The sequence below is a fragment of the Dipodomys spectabilis genome, unplaced genomic scaffold (genome assembly GCF_019054845.1).
Source record: "Dipodomys spectabilis isolate Male_0828 unplaced genomic scaffold, ASM1905484v1 ptg000098l, whole genome shotgun sequence".
In the NCBI taxonomy this organism is placed as follows: domain Eukaryota; kingdom Metazoa; phylum Chordata; class Mammalia; order Rodentia; family Heteromyidae; genus Dipodomys; species Dipodomys spectabilis.
In genome coordinates this window covers 9,138,823-9,152,578 of record NW_024870775.1, presented here as the reverse complement: position 1 = coordinate 9,152,578, position 13,756 = coordinate 9,138,823, and the positions used below count along the sequence as shown (strand labels likewise).

General features: G+C 42.7%; 1 protein-coding gene across 2 annotated transcripts in view; it reads right to left on the bottom strand.

Annotated features, from left to right (window-relative positions):
• Rnf216 (ring finger protein 216) overlaps positions 1-13,756 on the bottom strand; it is a 129,725-nt gene that overhangs the window by 103,107 nt on the left and 12,862 nt on the right. For both annotated transcript variants that reach the window (XM_042686695.1, XM_042686696.1), the window contains exon 3: positions 4,624-4,781. In XM_042686695.1, the coding sequence (XP_042542629.1) occupies positions 4,624-4,690 (67 nt within the window). In that variant the 5' untranslated portion in view covers positions 4,691-4,781. The remainder of the gene's footprint in view (positions 1-4,623; positions 4,782-13,756) is intronic.

Here is a 13,756-nt window from a genome sequence, read left to right as displayed (position 1 = left end):
AGAAATTTAACTTGTTTCCTTTTAAATGGAACTATGATTAATTAAATTAATGAACTGTTTAAAAAAAAATTGGGGGGGCTGGGAAGGTGGCTCAGTGGTAGAGCGCATGCCTTGCATGCCAGAGGCCCTGGGTTCCATTCCTCAGCACCACATAAACAAAAAGAAAAAAAAAGCTGGAAGTGGCGCTGTGGCTCAAGTGGTAGAGCGCTAGCCTTGAGCTGAAGAGCTGAGGGACAGCGCCCAGGCCCAGAGTTCAGGCCCCATGACTGGACCCAAAAAACAAAAAAAAAAAAAATTTTTTTTTTGGTCTGTCATGGGGCTTGAACTCTGGGCTTGGGTGCTGTCCCAGGGCTCTTCAGCTCAAGGTAAGAGTTCTACCGAGTGAGCCACAGCGCCACTTCTGGTTTTCTAGTGGTTTATTGGAGATAAAGAGTCTCACAGCCTTTCCTGCCAGGGCTGGCTATGAACCATGATCCTCAGAACTCAGCCTCCTGAGTAGCTAGGATTACAGGCATGAGCCACCAGCGCCTGGCTTGAACTTTTCAAAGTCTGTTCAAGGTTTCTACTTCCTTTTATCTGTATGAGACAGATCATGTTTGATAAAAGAAAATTTAAAAACCTGTACTTTTCATGTCTGCTTCCATAAGAATGCTGAAAGGTAAAGAATCTAATGCATGATACATCCAGAAAGACAGGCTGAAGCAGCATCAAGAAAGCAAAGTGGCATCATCACCATCATGTCTGAAACTCACACTGACTGAAGCTGGACTGTCTCTCTCAAGGTTAATGGCTCATATATTTTTTGGCACAATTAGAAAAACAATTTAAAAAATCAGTGAGGACTGGGAATGTGGCTTAGTGGTAGAGTGCTTGCCTAGCATGAATGAAGCTCTGGGTTCAGTTCCTCAGTATCACTAAATAGAAAAGCCTAAAGTGGCACTAGAGCTCAAGCGGTAGAGTGCTAGCCTGGAGCACAGAGAGACTCAGAGACAGTGCCCAGGCCGAGTTCAAGCCCCAGGACCTGCAAAAATAAATTAATGATCTTACTTTATGAGATGCAAAGATTCCAGGGACAGCAATTAGAAAAAACAACAACAACAAACAGATGTGAGGTCTATGTCTTGCTTTGAGTCTTGACATGAATGTCTCTTTACAAAGTTGATAACTAAGAATAAAGTTTTAATTAAGAAAAATGAAGCGGGGCACTGGTAGCTCATACCTGTAATCCTAGCTACTCAAGAGGCTGAAATCAGAGGATTGCAGTTTGAAGCTAGCCTAAGCAGGAAAGTCTGTGAGACTCTTATCTCCAATTAACTACCAAAAGCAGTAAGTAGAGCTGTGGATCAAATGGCAGAGCAATAGCCTTGAGAAAAAAAAAAAAAAAAAGCTCAGTGGGGTGCAGGTGGCTTAATTGGCTTAATGTCTATAATCCTAGCTACTCAGGAGGCTGAAATATGAGGATCACAGTTCAAAGCCAGCCTGGGCAGGAAAGTCTATGAGACTCTTTTTTTTTTTTTTTTTTTTTTGGTCGGTTGTGGGGCTTGAACTCTGGGCCTGGGCGCTGTCCCTCAGCTCTTCAGCTCAAGGCGAGCGCTCTACCACTTGAGCTACAGCGCCACTTCCGGTTTTCTGGTGGTTTATTGGAGATAGGAGTCTCACGGTCTCTCCTGCCCGGGCTGGCTTTGAACCGCGATCCTCAGATCTCAGCCTCCTGAGTAGCTAGGATTACAGGCGTGAGCCACCAGCGCCCGGCTGTCTATGAGACTCTTATCTCCAGTAAATCACTAGAAAACCAGAAGTGGTGCTGTGGCTCAAGTGGTAGAGTGCTTGCCTTGAGCTGAAGAGCTCAGGGACAGCGCCCAGGCCCAGAGTTCAAGCCCCAGGACCAAAAAAAAAAAACTCAGACACAGCTTCTAGGCCCTGAGTTCAAGCCCCAGGACCAGCACAAGAAAAAGTAAACAACAAAACAATGGTATATTCCTAGGATCTCAGGATCATAACCACAATATATTATTAATAAAAGAAAGCAAAACTAGAGCTGGGAATATGGCTTAGTGGTAAAGTGCTTGCCTAGCATGCATGAAGCCCTGGGTTCGATTCCTCAGTACTACATAAACCGAAAAGGCCAGAAATGGTGCTGTGGCTCAAGTGGTAGAGAGCTAGCCTGAGTAGAAGAAACTCAAGGACAGGGGCTGGGAAGTCGGCTCAGTGGTAGAGTGCTTGCCTTGCATGCCTGAGGCCCTGGGTTCGATTCTTCAGCATCACATAAGCAAAAAGAAAAAAGCCGGAAGTAGTGCTGTGGCTCAAGTGGTAGAGTGCTAGCCTTGAGCTGAAGAGCTGAGGGACAGCGCCCAGGCCCAGAGTTCAGGCCCCACGACTGGACCCCCCCCCAAAAAAAAAAAAACAACAACTCAAGGACCGTGCCCAGGCAAGGCCTTGAGTTCAAGCCCCAGGACAAAAAAAAAAAAAATTTTAAAGGCGGGGGTGGGGGTGGGGGGGTGGTGGCATGCGTAGCTGAGAAGGTGGCTCACTGGTATAGTGCTTGCATTGCATGCATTGAGGCCCTAGGTTCGATTCCTCAGCACCACATAAGCAGAAAAGGTCGGAAGTGGCACTGTAGCTCAAGTGGTAGAATGCTAGCCTTGAGCTGAAGAGTGGAGAAAAGCACCCACGCCCAGAGTTCAAGCCCCATAACTGACAAAAAAAAAAAAGAGAGAAAAAGCAAAACTAGTATAGCTCTTCCATTAAATTTGTATTTACAAGAAATGAATACAAAAACAAAAAACTACATATTGGCTGACTTGGAGAAAACAGAAAATAAAAAAGAAATGAATATACTAAGATCTTTTCCTACTCACCAGCATTTTTTTCCAAGTGAAAAAGTGAATTTTACAAGAAATTTCAAACACATTTAGGAATGTTACCAAAATATATGCACTTTTCCCTTGATGAATAAGTGACTTGCCAAAAATTTAAACACTGCTAAGAAAAAAAAATTGTGTCCTCAAATTCTCCATGAGGCTAAAAAGTAGGCAAAAAAAATTCAGAGCCAGGTGTGGTAGCACATACTTGTAGCCTCATCACTCTGGAGAATGAGGCAGGATAATAAAGAAGCCAGAATTTGCTGGGTTATGCAGGCCAATCTACCCTTCATAGTGAGACCCTGTCTCAAAAAAAAAACCAAATTAGCTAGGTGACAGTGGTTGACACCTATAATTCTAGCTACGTAGGAAATTGAGATCTGGAGGATAGAAATTTGAAGTTAGTCCAGTACAGAAAGCCCATGGCATTCCATTTACAGCAAAAAGCCAGGCTAGGGCTGGGAAGGCTCAGTGGTAGAGCGCTTGCCTTGCATGCCTGACACCCTGGGTTCGATTCCTCAGCACCACATAAGCAAAAAGAAAAAAGCCGGAAGTGACGCTGTGGCTCAAGTGGTAGAGCGCTAGCCTTGAGCTGAAGAGCTGAGGGACAGCGCCCAGGCCCAGAGTTGAGGCCCCATGACCGGACTCCCCCCTCCCAAAAAAAAAAAAAAAAAAAAAAAAAGCCAGGCTAAAGGTGTGGCTCAATGGTAAGAGTACAAGGCTTGAACAGATAAGCAAGAACGGAGGCCTGGTGTTCAAGCCTTGGTATGGGGAAAGTAAGGAAAAGACAGGAACAAAAGGAAAGGAAGGAGGGGAAAGGAAGGAAGGGAGGGAGGGAACGGAGAGGAGAGATCCAAACAAAGAGACAAGAAATTAAGTATCATGTGAGAGCAAGCAAGCTTACCAGTACCTATCATGTTTTAGATATAATAAACCCAGAGGAATATTCCTTTGCTGTCTTCTTAATCCCATCTCTGTAGATCCAAGGATTTTACTCACAAGTTTGATTACTAACATATTAATCTACTTGTGATAAGTATTTCCTTTGTTCTTTTTGGCTGGTACAAAGCACCTCTTGCTTCCTAGGCAAGTGGAGTACCTGAGCCATTCTCCAGCCCTTTTTGTTTTAGTTTGTTTTTAGAAAGGATCTAACACTTTTGCTCAGGATGTCTGGGGTCGTGATTTTACTTTTACCTCTTGAGTAGCTGAAATTATAAGCATACAATAAATAATAACATGCTTCAACCTTTTTTGGGGGTTTTAACTTCTTCCAGTCTAGCCTCAAAACACTGTTCTCCCATCTCTGCCTCCGGATTAGCTGGGATTTTAGGTTTATGCCACTATGCTTGGTATGATGGAGAATTCATGTACTTCACTCATGACTATATGCATCATCATTTGGCATAATCCTAGTCTGACAAATACTTTTATTTATTTACTTATTTATTATTTTTTTTGGGGGGTCCGGTCGTGGGGCCTGAACTCTTGGCCTGGGCACTGTCCCTCAGCTCTTCAGCTCAAGGCTAACGCTCTACCACTTGAGCCACAGCGCCACTTCCGGCTTTTTTCTTTTTGCTTATGTGGTGCTGAGGAATCGAACCCAGGGCCTCATGCATGCAAGGCAAGCGCTCTATCACTAAGCCACCTTCTCAGCCCTGACAAATACTTTTTATGTCTGATGTTCTCAGATCTAAAAATGGAATATTTCTGGATTCTAAATGGGGCAAAACAGATTCATGACCAAGTAGAATAAACAACTTACCTTGTCTCCGGTGGCAGTGAAAGTTGTTCAAGTGAATTACCTCTTCATTATTGTTTCCCTCTGCCATTTTCAAATGTAGTCATACATATATACATATATATATATATATATATATATATATATATATATGTGACTTAGTATCGAGACATGATGACCATCTGTTCAAAGTATATGAAAAAGAAGAAAAGAGCATTAATAGTATCAAAATGGATTAAAGACCTTAACATCAAACCTGAACCTCTGAAACTACTGCAGGACAGAGTAGTAGAGACACTTGAACTTATAGGCACAGGCAGGAACTTTCTGAACAGAGTCCCAGGGTCACAACAAATTGGAGATAGACTTGACAAATGGGACTACCTTAAAATAAAAAGTTCCTAGACACCCAAAAACATAGATGCCAAACTAGAAAGACAATCAACCAATTAGGAAAAAAAAAATTTGGGGGGGGGGTGTGTCCAGTTGTGGGGCCTGAACTCTGGGCCTGGGCGCTGTCCCTCAGCTCTTCAGCTCATGGCTAGCACTCTACCACTTGAGCCACAGTGCCACTTCTGGCTTTTTTTTTTTTTTGCTTATGTGGTGCTGAGGAATCGAACCCAGGGTGTCAGGCATGCAAGGCAAGCGCTCTACCACTGAGCCACCTTCCTATCCCTGGGAAAAAATATTTACCAGCAATATATTAGACAAGGGCCTAATATCCATTATATACAAGGAACCCAAAAACTAATCCCTCCCAATTCTAACAAACCAATCATTAAATGGGCAAGGAACTAAAGAGAGACTTCTCAGAAGAAGAGATAAAAATAGCAAAGCAACACATGTTCTCGTTATCTCCAGCTGTAAAGGAAATGCAAATAAAAACAATCCTGAGATACCACCTTACCCCAGTCAGAATGGCCCACATCCTAAATTCAGCCAATGATAAATGCTGGCAAGGATGTGGAGAAAGAGGAACCCTATTGCATTGCTGGTGGGAATGTACACTAATACAAACACTTTGGAAAGTAGTCTGGAGTTACCTCAGAAAGATAAATATAGACCTCCCCTATGATCCAGCCATACCACTCAGGCATCTACCCTGAGCAACAGAAACCAGGATACAAGGACACAGGCTCCTCCATGTTCATTGCTGCCCTGTTCACAATAGCCAAGATATGGAAACAAACCAGATGCCCCATTACAGATGAATGGATCCAAAAATTGTGGTACCTATATACAATGGAATATTATGCAGCCATTAGAAAGAACAAAATAATAGCATTCGCAGGGAAATGGACGGAACTAGAACAAATCATTTTGAGCAAGGTAAGCCAAGAACAGAGAGGTAAATGGCACATGGTCTCCCTGCTATATGAATGTGAAATCCAAAATGTAAGGAGATATGACAAAGTAAACAGGACTCAAGAAACAAAGGATTTCTACTTAATTTGTTGTATCATTTCTAAATGACCCCCCCCCCCTTTTTTTTTGCTGTTGTTGTTGGTTGTGGGTTTGAACTCTGGGCCTGGGCACTGTCCTTCAGTTCTTCAGCTCAAGGCTAGCACTCTACCACTTGAGCCACAGTGCCACTTCTGGTTTTATAGTGGTTAATTGGAGATAAGAGCCTCATGGACTTTCTAGTCTGGGCTGGCTTTGAACTACGATCCTCAGATCTCAGTCCCGATTAGCTAGGATTACAGGAGTAAGCCACTGGCACCCGGCTAACTTCCTGTTCTTGACCTTATATATGGTATATATATATGTGCACATCTGAGAGAAGCTAGGAGGGGAAGACAAAGAATCAGAGGAAAATGGGAAAAAACAAACAACAAACAACAGAGAGGCCTATCAGCTGCACTGGACATTGATGAAAACGAACTAAACAGCTCAAGGACAACAATGGGAGGGAAGGAATGAGAGGGAAAGAGGAAACAGCTTACACTAAGCAAAAAGAAAGAAATGTACATATCACTCCATGTAGAAGAAATAGTTGTATTGTCAAAGCTTATAGAATTAACGAACTTTATAGATCATTATAATGACAATTTGCCTTGTGAAGGTTAAAATGTGTATGTGACTTTAAGTATCACTATTCTACAATACTGTGAAATTTATGTAATCTCAATAAAAATTATTTTTAAAAAAGAGTGAGAATATTTGTCAGGTGCTGGTGGCTTACACCTATAATCTGATGATCACAGTTAGAAGACAGCCCAGGCAGGAAAGTCCATGATACTCTCATTTCCAATTAACCACCAAAAAGCCACAAGAAAAGTATGGCTAAAGTGGTAGTGTCAGCCTTGAGTAGAAAAGCTAAGGAATAGTGTCTAAGCCCTGAGTTCAAGCCCTTGTACTGGTACGTACATACGTATGTGTACAAGTACCACACACATACACATGCATGCATGTACACATACATACACGCTCGCGCACACATGCACGTGCATGTGCACATACACAAACACACATGCACACACATGCGTGCGCACACGCGCGAGTGCGCGCACACACACACACACACACACACACACACACACACACACACACACACACACACACACGAGTATTTGCCAGGTGCTACTGGCTCATGCTTATAATTCTAGCTACTCAGGAGGCTGAGATCTAAGTCATGGTTTGAAGCCAGCCAGAATATCTCCAATTAACTAGTTAAAGGCTTGAACTGGTAGAGCCAGTGGTAGAGCACCAGTTATGAAGGAAAGGGTGGATTGAGACTTGGAAACACTGAATTCAAGCCTCAGAATTCAAACTCTTTCCCACACAGATTTAGCCAAGGTAGCATTCAAAGCTGGCTCTCAGCTTATGCTGAGACTCACAGGATGACCATGGTCTAGGCCAAGCAAGAAATGAAACCCTATCCCTAAAATAGCTATACCAAACTGGGTATGGTGGCTCATACCTGTAATTCTAGCTACTCAGGAGACTGAGATCTGAGGACCACAGTTCAAAAGCCAGTCTGAGCAAGAAAGTCCATGAAACTCTTACTGCCAATTAACTACCAGAAAACAGGAAGTGGTGCTGTGGCTCAAAGTGGTAAAGCGCTAGCCTTTAGCTAAAGAGCTCAGGGACAGTACTTGGGCCCTGAGTTCAAGCCCCATGAGAGACCAAAACAAACAAACCCAAACCCCAAACCCCAACTTCACTAAAAAGAAGCATATATTTAGAGGGAAAAGTAGTGCTGTAGACTGAACTGTGTCCCCTGTCTGGAAATTCCTATGTTGAAACCTTAACAGGGCAATATGATGGTTGCTGCAGGTGAGGCTTCTGGAAGATAACTAGATACAGAAGAAGCCATGGAGTGGGGCCCCATTACAGACTAGCACCTTTAGAAGAAGTGGCAGCAGAGATCCTTCTTTGTCTTTACTGTTTGAGGACAAAGGAAAAGGCAGCTGTGGGCCATTTTGGAGAATAGCTCTCAGAGCTTAACCTGGCCATACTGGATCCTGTTCTTAGGCATCCAGTCTCCAAACTATGAGAAAGCAAATCTCTGTTAAATGCCAACAAGCTAATACACATAGAACTATACAATCAACCTACAGCACAGAAAATGATCAGTCTTAATTTTAAGTAACCAATGAGCCGGGTGCTGGTGGCTCACACCTGTAATCCTAGCTACTCAGGAGGCTGAGATCTGAGGATCGCAGTTCAAAGCCAGCAGGAGCAGGAAAGCCTGTGAGACTCTTATCTCCAATAAACCACTAGAAAACCAGAAGTGGCACTGTGGCTCAAGTGGTAGAGTGCTCATCTTGAGCTGAAGAGTGCAGGGACAGTGCCCAAGCCCAGAGTTCAAGCCCCAAGACTGACCAAAAACAAAGAAAAAAAAAAAGTAACCAATGACTGGCACTAATTAAAGTTTCTGAATAGGTGAAGTTAAAATTCCATACAGTTGTCAGGGAAAGATGTTATATCGAGGGGGTGACATTTACCAAACAGTTCAATTGTGATAATGTCTTCAATTTCATTCTTGTTAGAAAGAATAAAAGAGATGACAAAGTACAATAAACATGGATGTGCAAGTGTCCTTACTTTATACTGAATTGTAATGCTTTGGGTAGATATCCAAGAATGGTATAGCTGCAACATGGGGTAATTTTATGCTTAGTTTTTTAAGGGACTCTACACTTTTCAATCATAATTTCCAGGTTCTGATTTTTTAAAAAAATCACAAGGTCACATAAGACCAAAAACATGCAGTTAGGCACACATAGCAACACACTCACATCTAAAAGGAACAAGGACAAAGCACAAAGGCAAGACTAAAAACTGAAATCAACTTAGCTATGATTCAGACCAAGTTACTTGGGAGAAGAGACACAGATACATATTTCCAACAGAAAATACAGTATAGAAGGAATTCGGGGGGGGGGGGGGGGAGGATAAAAGATGATAAATTCTCTGGCATCAAAAAAGCAAAAGATGGGGGCTGGGAAGATAGCTCAGCTGTAGAGTGCATGCCTTGCAAGCATGAGGCCCTGGGTTGGATTCCTCAGCACCACATAAACAGAAAAAGCCGGAAGTGGAGCTGTGGCTCCTGTGGTAGAGCGCTAGCCTTGAGCTGAAGAGCTGAGGGTCAGCACCCAGGCCCAGAGTTCAGGCCCCATGACCGGCAAAAAAAAAACCAAAAAACAAAAAAAACAAAAGATAGGGCTGGGAAGGTGGCTCAGTGGTAGAGTGCTTGCCTTGCATGCCTGAGGCCCTGAGTTCGATTCCTCAGCACCACATAAGCAAAAAGAAAAAAGCAGGAAGTGGCTCTGTGGTTCAAGTGGTAGAGCGCTAGCCTTGAGCTGAGGGACAGCACCCAGGCCCAGAGTTCAGGCCCCATGACCGGACCCCCCCCCCCCCCCTACTCAACTTCAACAAGTTTATAGACAATGAATGGTATAGCCAGCTCCAGAAGCAACAGGAATGCCTCCAGACATAACTTCATTAATGCCAGATGCTCTCTTCTGATGCTAGGCATGCACCTGGATGGTGTTAACAATGACAATACATTCAGCCATCACTAGGTATGACTCAGCATATCCTGCAATCCCTCCAATGAGCCACCACAGGCTGTCTCAGAACAAAGTATTCTCACTAGACCACCCTTACCAAGAGCAACAGCACCTGCCCACATCCTATTTTTCTAGTGCTGGACAGATTCAGACAGCTGTCAAAGGATCTGTCAGTACAGATTTCAAGCCCTTAAACAGCAGCTAACACTACAGAACTCGGAAAGCCTACATTCCTGCTTATAAAGTCATCAGGTTCAACCACTATTACCACAAATAGTGCTAAAGCAAAACCAGAAATGTCCTTAACAAGTAAACCTGCTACATTTATAACCACCCATGTAACCAGTAAGCTGATTCATCTAGATAGCGCTGTATCAATGAAGGAGAGAAGGGCAGTTACCTAAATATCAACATAATTTTCCTTGACTCAGACAGGCCCAATTGCTAATCCACCTGAGAATTAACTGGGGACATCAAAGCTAGGATCCCACAGCAGCACACCACCTCACCATCAGTATGTGGAAGTCAATCATCAAGCCATTCCTGGGCTCTGCTGCTGCCTGGGCAGGCACTAGCAATGGTACCTACCCTCTTATCAAGGTGGGCCTCCTCCACTTCCAATGGGAATGAGACCTCCTGTAATGCTGCACGGTGGCTGTTACTGATCTTAAACTGTGTTTGCAAAGCCAAACTTTAAGGCAACTTTAACAAACATTACTTTCTCATACACTAGGAGCTACTGGATATTAATGTGGAAAAATTTATTTGGAATAACAGGAATTTTTCCTAAGGTTGTAATTTATACTGCATAGTTTGTATGTTTCATCTAGGTTTTTAGTAGTAAATTTGGCTCATTAAATTGTCTAGGTGCTGGGCTTATTGAGCATACTACCTTAACTAAGGCAAGTTCTGTAAGCTTTTTTATTTTTTTCTAACACTGTTACTTATTTTTTGTTTATGTGAGAGCAAGGAATTGAACCCAGAGCCTCATGCATGCTAGGCAAGCACTCTAACACTAAGCCACTTTCCCACCACCCAAATAACAGATCCTTTTGTCAGTAGTGGGGCTTGAACTTAGGGACTGGGCACTGTCTCTGAGCTTTTTTACTCAAGGCTGGTACTTTATCTCTTTGAGCCACAGTACCACGTATAAGCTTTCAAAGCTATTGGTAAAATTATGCCTTCACAGTATTTCAGATGCTGCTGGTCTCCATATCCCCAACCAAGCAAGATGAGGGCTGTAACTGTTTCCAAGTATATATACAATGAAAAGTCTGCATATATCTACACTTAAATGTGCCCTCATGTTGCAGAGTAGAAGAAATGTGACTTTTCTGTAATATTAAACTTCATTATAACAATATTAAGAGCAAAATGTTTTTCCCCACTCAGGCACAATGGCTCATCCCAGTTATTTGGGAGGTAGAGACTGGGAGGACCATAATTTAAAGCCAGTTGGTAAAGAAAGTGCGATTCCATCTCAACAAACAAGACAAGCATTGTGATTCACACCTGTAATCCCAGTATGTGGGAGGTGTAGGGAGGAGGATCACAATCCAAAGCTGCCTAGGCAAGTACAAGATACTCTCTGAAAACTAACCTAAAGCAAAAGGGATACAGGCATGGCTCAAGTGGTAGAGAGCTTGACTAGCAAGCAAAAGCCCTAATTCCAAACCCTAGTTTAAAAAAAAAGTTGTCAGATACTGGTGGCTCACGCCTATAATTCTAGCTACTCAATAGGCTGAAATCTGAGGATTGTGATCAAAGCCAGCCCGAGCAAGAAAGTCTGTGAGTCTCTTATCTCCAATTAACCACCAGAAAACTGGAGGTGGTGCTGTGGCTAAAGTGGTAGAGCGCTAGCCTTAAGTTGAAGAGCTCAGGAATAGTGCCCAGGCCCTGAGTTCTAGCTCCAGGACTGGCAAAAAAAAGGAAGGGAGTATCTTTTATCTGATTAAAGGCAATTCAAAAACCCTCCAGCAGATGTCATCCCTATTCTGGGACAAATACCTTTCTCTCCAAGATTGAATGAAAAGAAATACAATATCAGGTAGAAAGGAAGACATAAAAGTGTCATCAATTATTGAAGCAGATGATAAAAATGTCACTGCAAAAGCAAAGACACAAAGACTAAAAAGCAGAATAGAAGGCTCTGATAAGGGCCCACATATATTCATTTATCAACATTAATCAAAGATGCACTGCCGTGTAGGAGTGGAAGGAATCCACATGGGGAAAAAATGAGCCTGGATTTATTCTTCAGATGGCACATAAAAGTCAATTCTTGGTGCTGGGAAGTTGGCTCAGTGGTAGAGGGCTTGCCTTGCATGCCTGACGCCCTGGATTCAATTTCTCAGCACTACATAAGAAAAAAGCCGGAAGTGGTGCTGTAGCTCAAGTGGTAGAGCGCTAGCCTTGAGCTGAAGGACAGCGCCCAGGCCCAGAGTTCAGGCCCCACGACCGGCCGCCCCCCCCCAAAAAAAGTCAATTCTTGATAACAAAGAAAGACAAAAACAGCAAAATTTCCTTAAACTTTTATATGAGAACTCAATTGTTCTCATGGGACACAACTGTGTATATCTGTAGGTACAATTATTTTTTCAGTACTGGTATTTGAACTCAAGGCCTCATTCTGGACCACATGAAACACAGCTCCAGCCCCAACTGTGCATTTTATATATTTAACTGTATACAGAGATACCACTAGAATGAATAAACAAATGAATAAATGAATCAAGAGGTCTCTAGACATAAGGCTAATATACAAACATGAACAGTTCACCAGTAAGAAATAATTTTAAAAATATTTCAAAAGAGGGGCTGGGAAGGTGGCTCAGTGGTTAAAGCGCTTGCCTTGCATGCCTGAGGCCCTGGGTTCCATTCCTCAGCACCACATAAGCAAAAAGAAAAAAGCCGGAAGTGGCGCTGTGGCTCAAGTGGTAGAGCGCTAGCCTTGAGCTGAAGAGCTAAGGGACAGCGCCCAGGCCCAGAGTTCAGGCCCCACGACCGGACCCAAAAAAATAAATAAATAAAATTAAAAAATTAAAAAAAAGAAAATGTGTGTGTATAAAACTGAGTATCATCAAGAATAAGAATATTGTCATTTGCAGGGAAATGGATGAACCTGACAAAATACCATACCAAGTGAAGTCAGGCTGAGAGACAAAGAATACCTTCCTTCAATGTGTATGTTTAGACCTAAAATAAACACACATTTGAAAACACCTACAAGTTACCTTTGGACAATTAACAGTTTAACAGCATAAGTATCAGGAAGCTAAAATATGTCTTGACTGGAGGTGGGGAACTACTGGAAGGGGAGCAGATAAATAGAAAGAGGAACAGTGGGCAATTACAGTCATAATAATGTACGTATGTGAAAATGGAACTAGGAAACTTGAGAGGGATGAGATGGGATAGATGGGGGAGGTGATGAAAGGGGTGACACAGACTAGGTGTGAGCCACTAGAGCCTGGCGTGTTCAATATTTTGAGACAGCAGAAACACACAAACAATCCACAAGGGAATTCTGAAAGATGGCAATAGTGGCAGCAGCATAATCTTTGACCTTTCCATTCTTACATAAAAGTAGAAAAAACTCAGCAAACATCAGTTTCAAAAACAAAACAAGCCAAGTGCTAGTGGCTCATACCTGCAATCCTAGCTACTCAGGAAGGCTGAGATCTGAGGAGTTTAAAGTCAGGAAAGTCTCTGAGACTCTTATCTCTAATTAAGCACCAAAAACAGCCAGAAGTGTGGCTCAAGTAGATCACTAGTCTTGAGCAAAAAAGCTCAAGGATAGTGCCCAGGCCTTGAGTTCAAGCCCTAGGACCTAAACAAACAACAACAGCAAACACTAACAAACAAAAAAACTTAACCTAATTAGTTTCCACACACTCATAAATGTAAGCAGGTGATACTCCTGAATTACAAGATCACTAAAGTATTTGTGTTTGTGCCTTAGAAAGCACAGAACACCATTTGGATCTAAGAATGAGAAATCTGAAATAACTAACAGACCAATCTGAGAAAGTAAAGGCCAGATGGGCTTTTGTTTTGACAAAATATACAGCAGTCCAATTCAAAAGTGCAAGCGGGTGGCTCATGCCTGGAACCCTTGCTACTCAGGAGGCTAAGATCTGAGG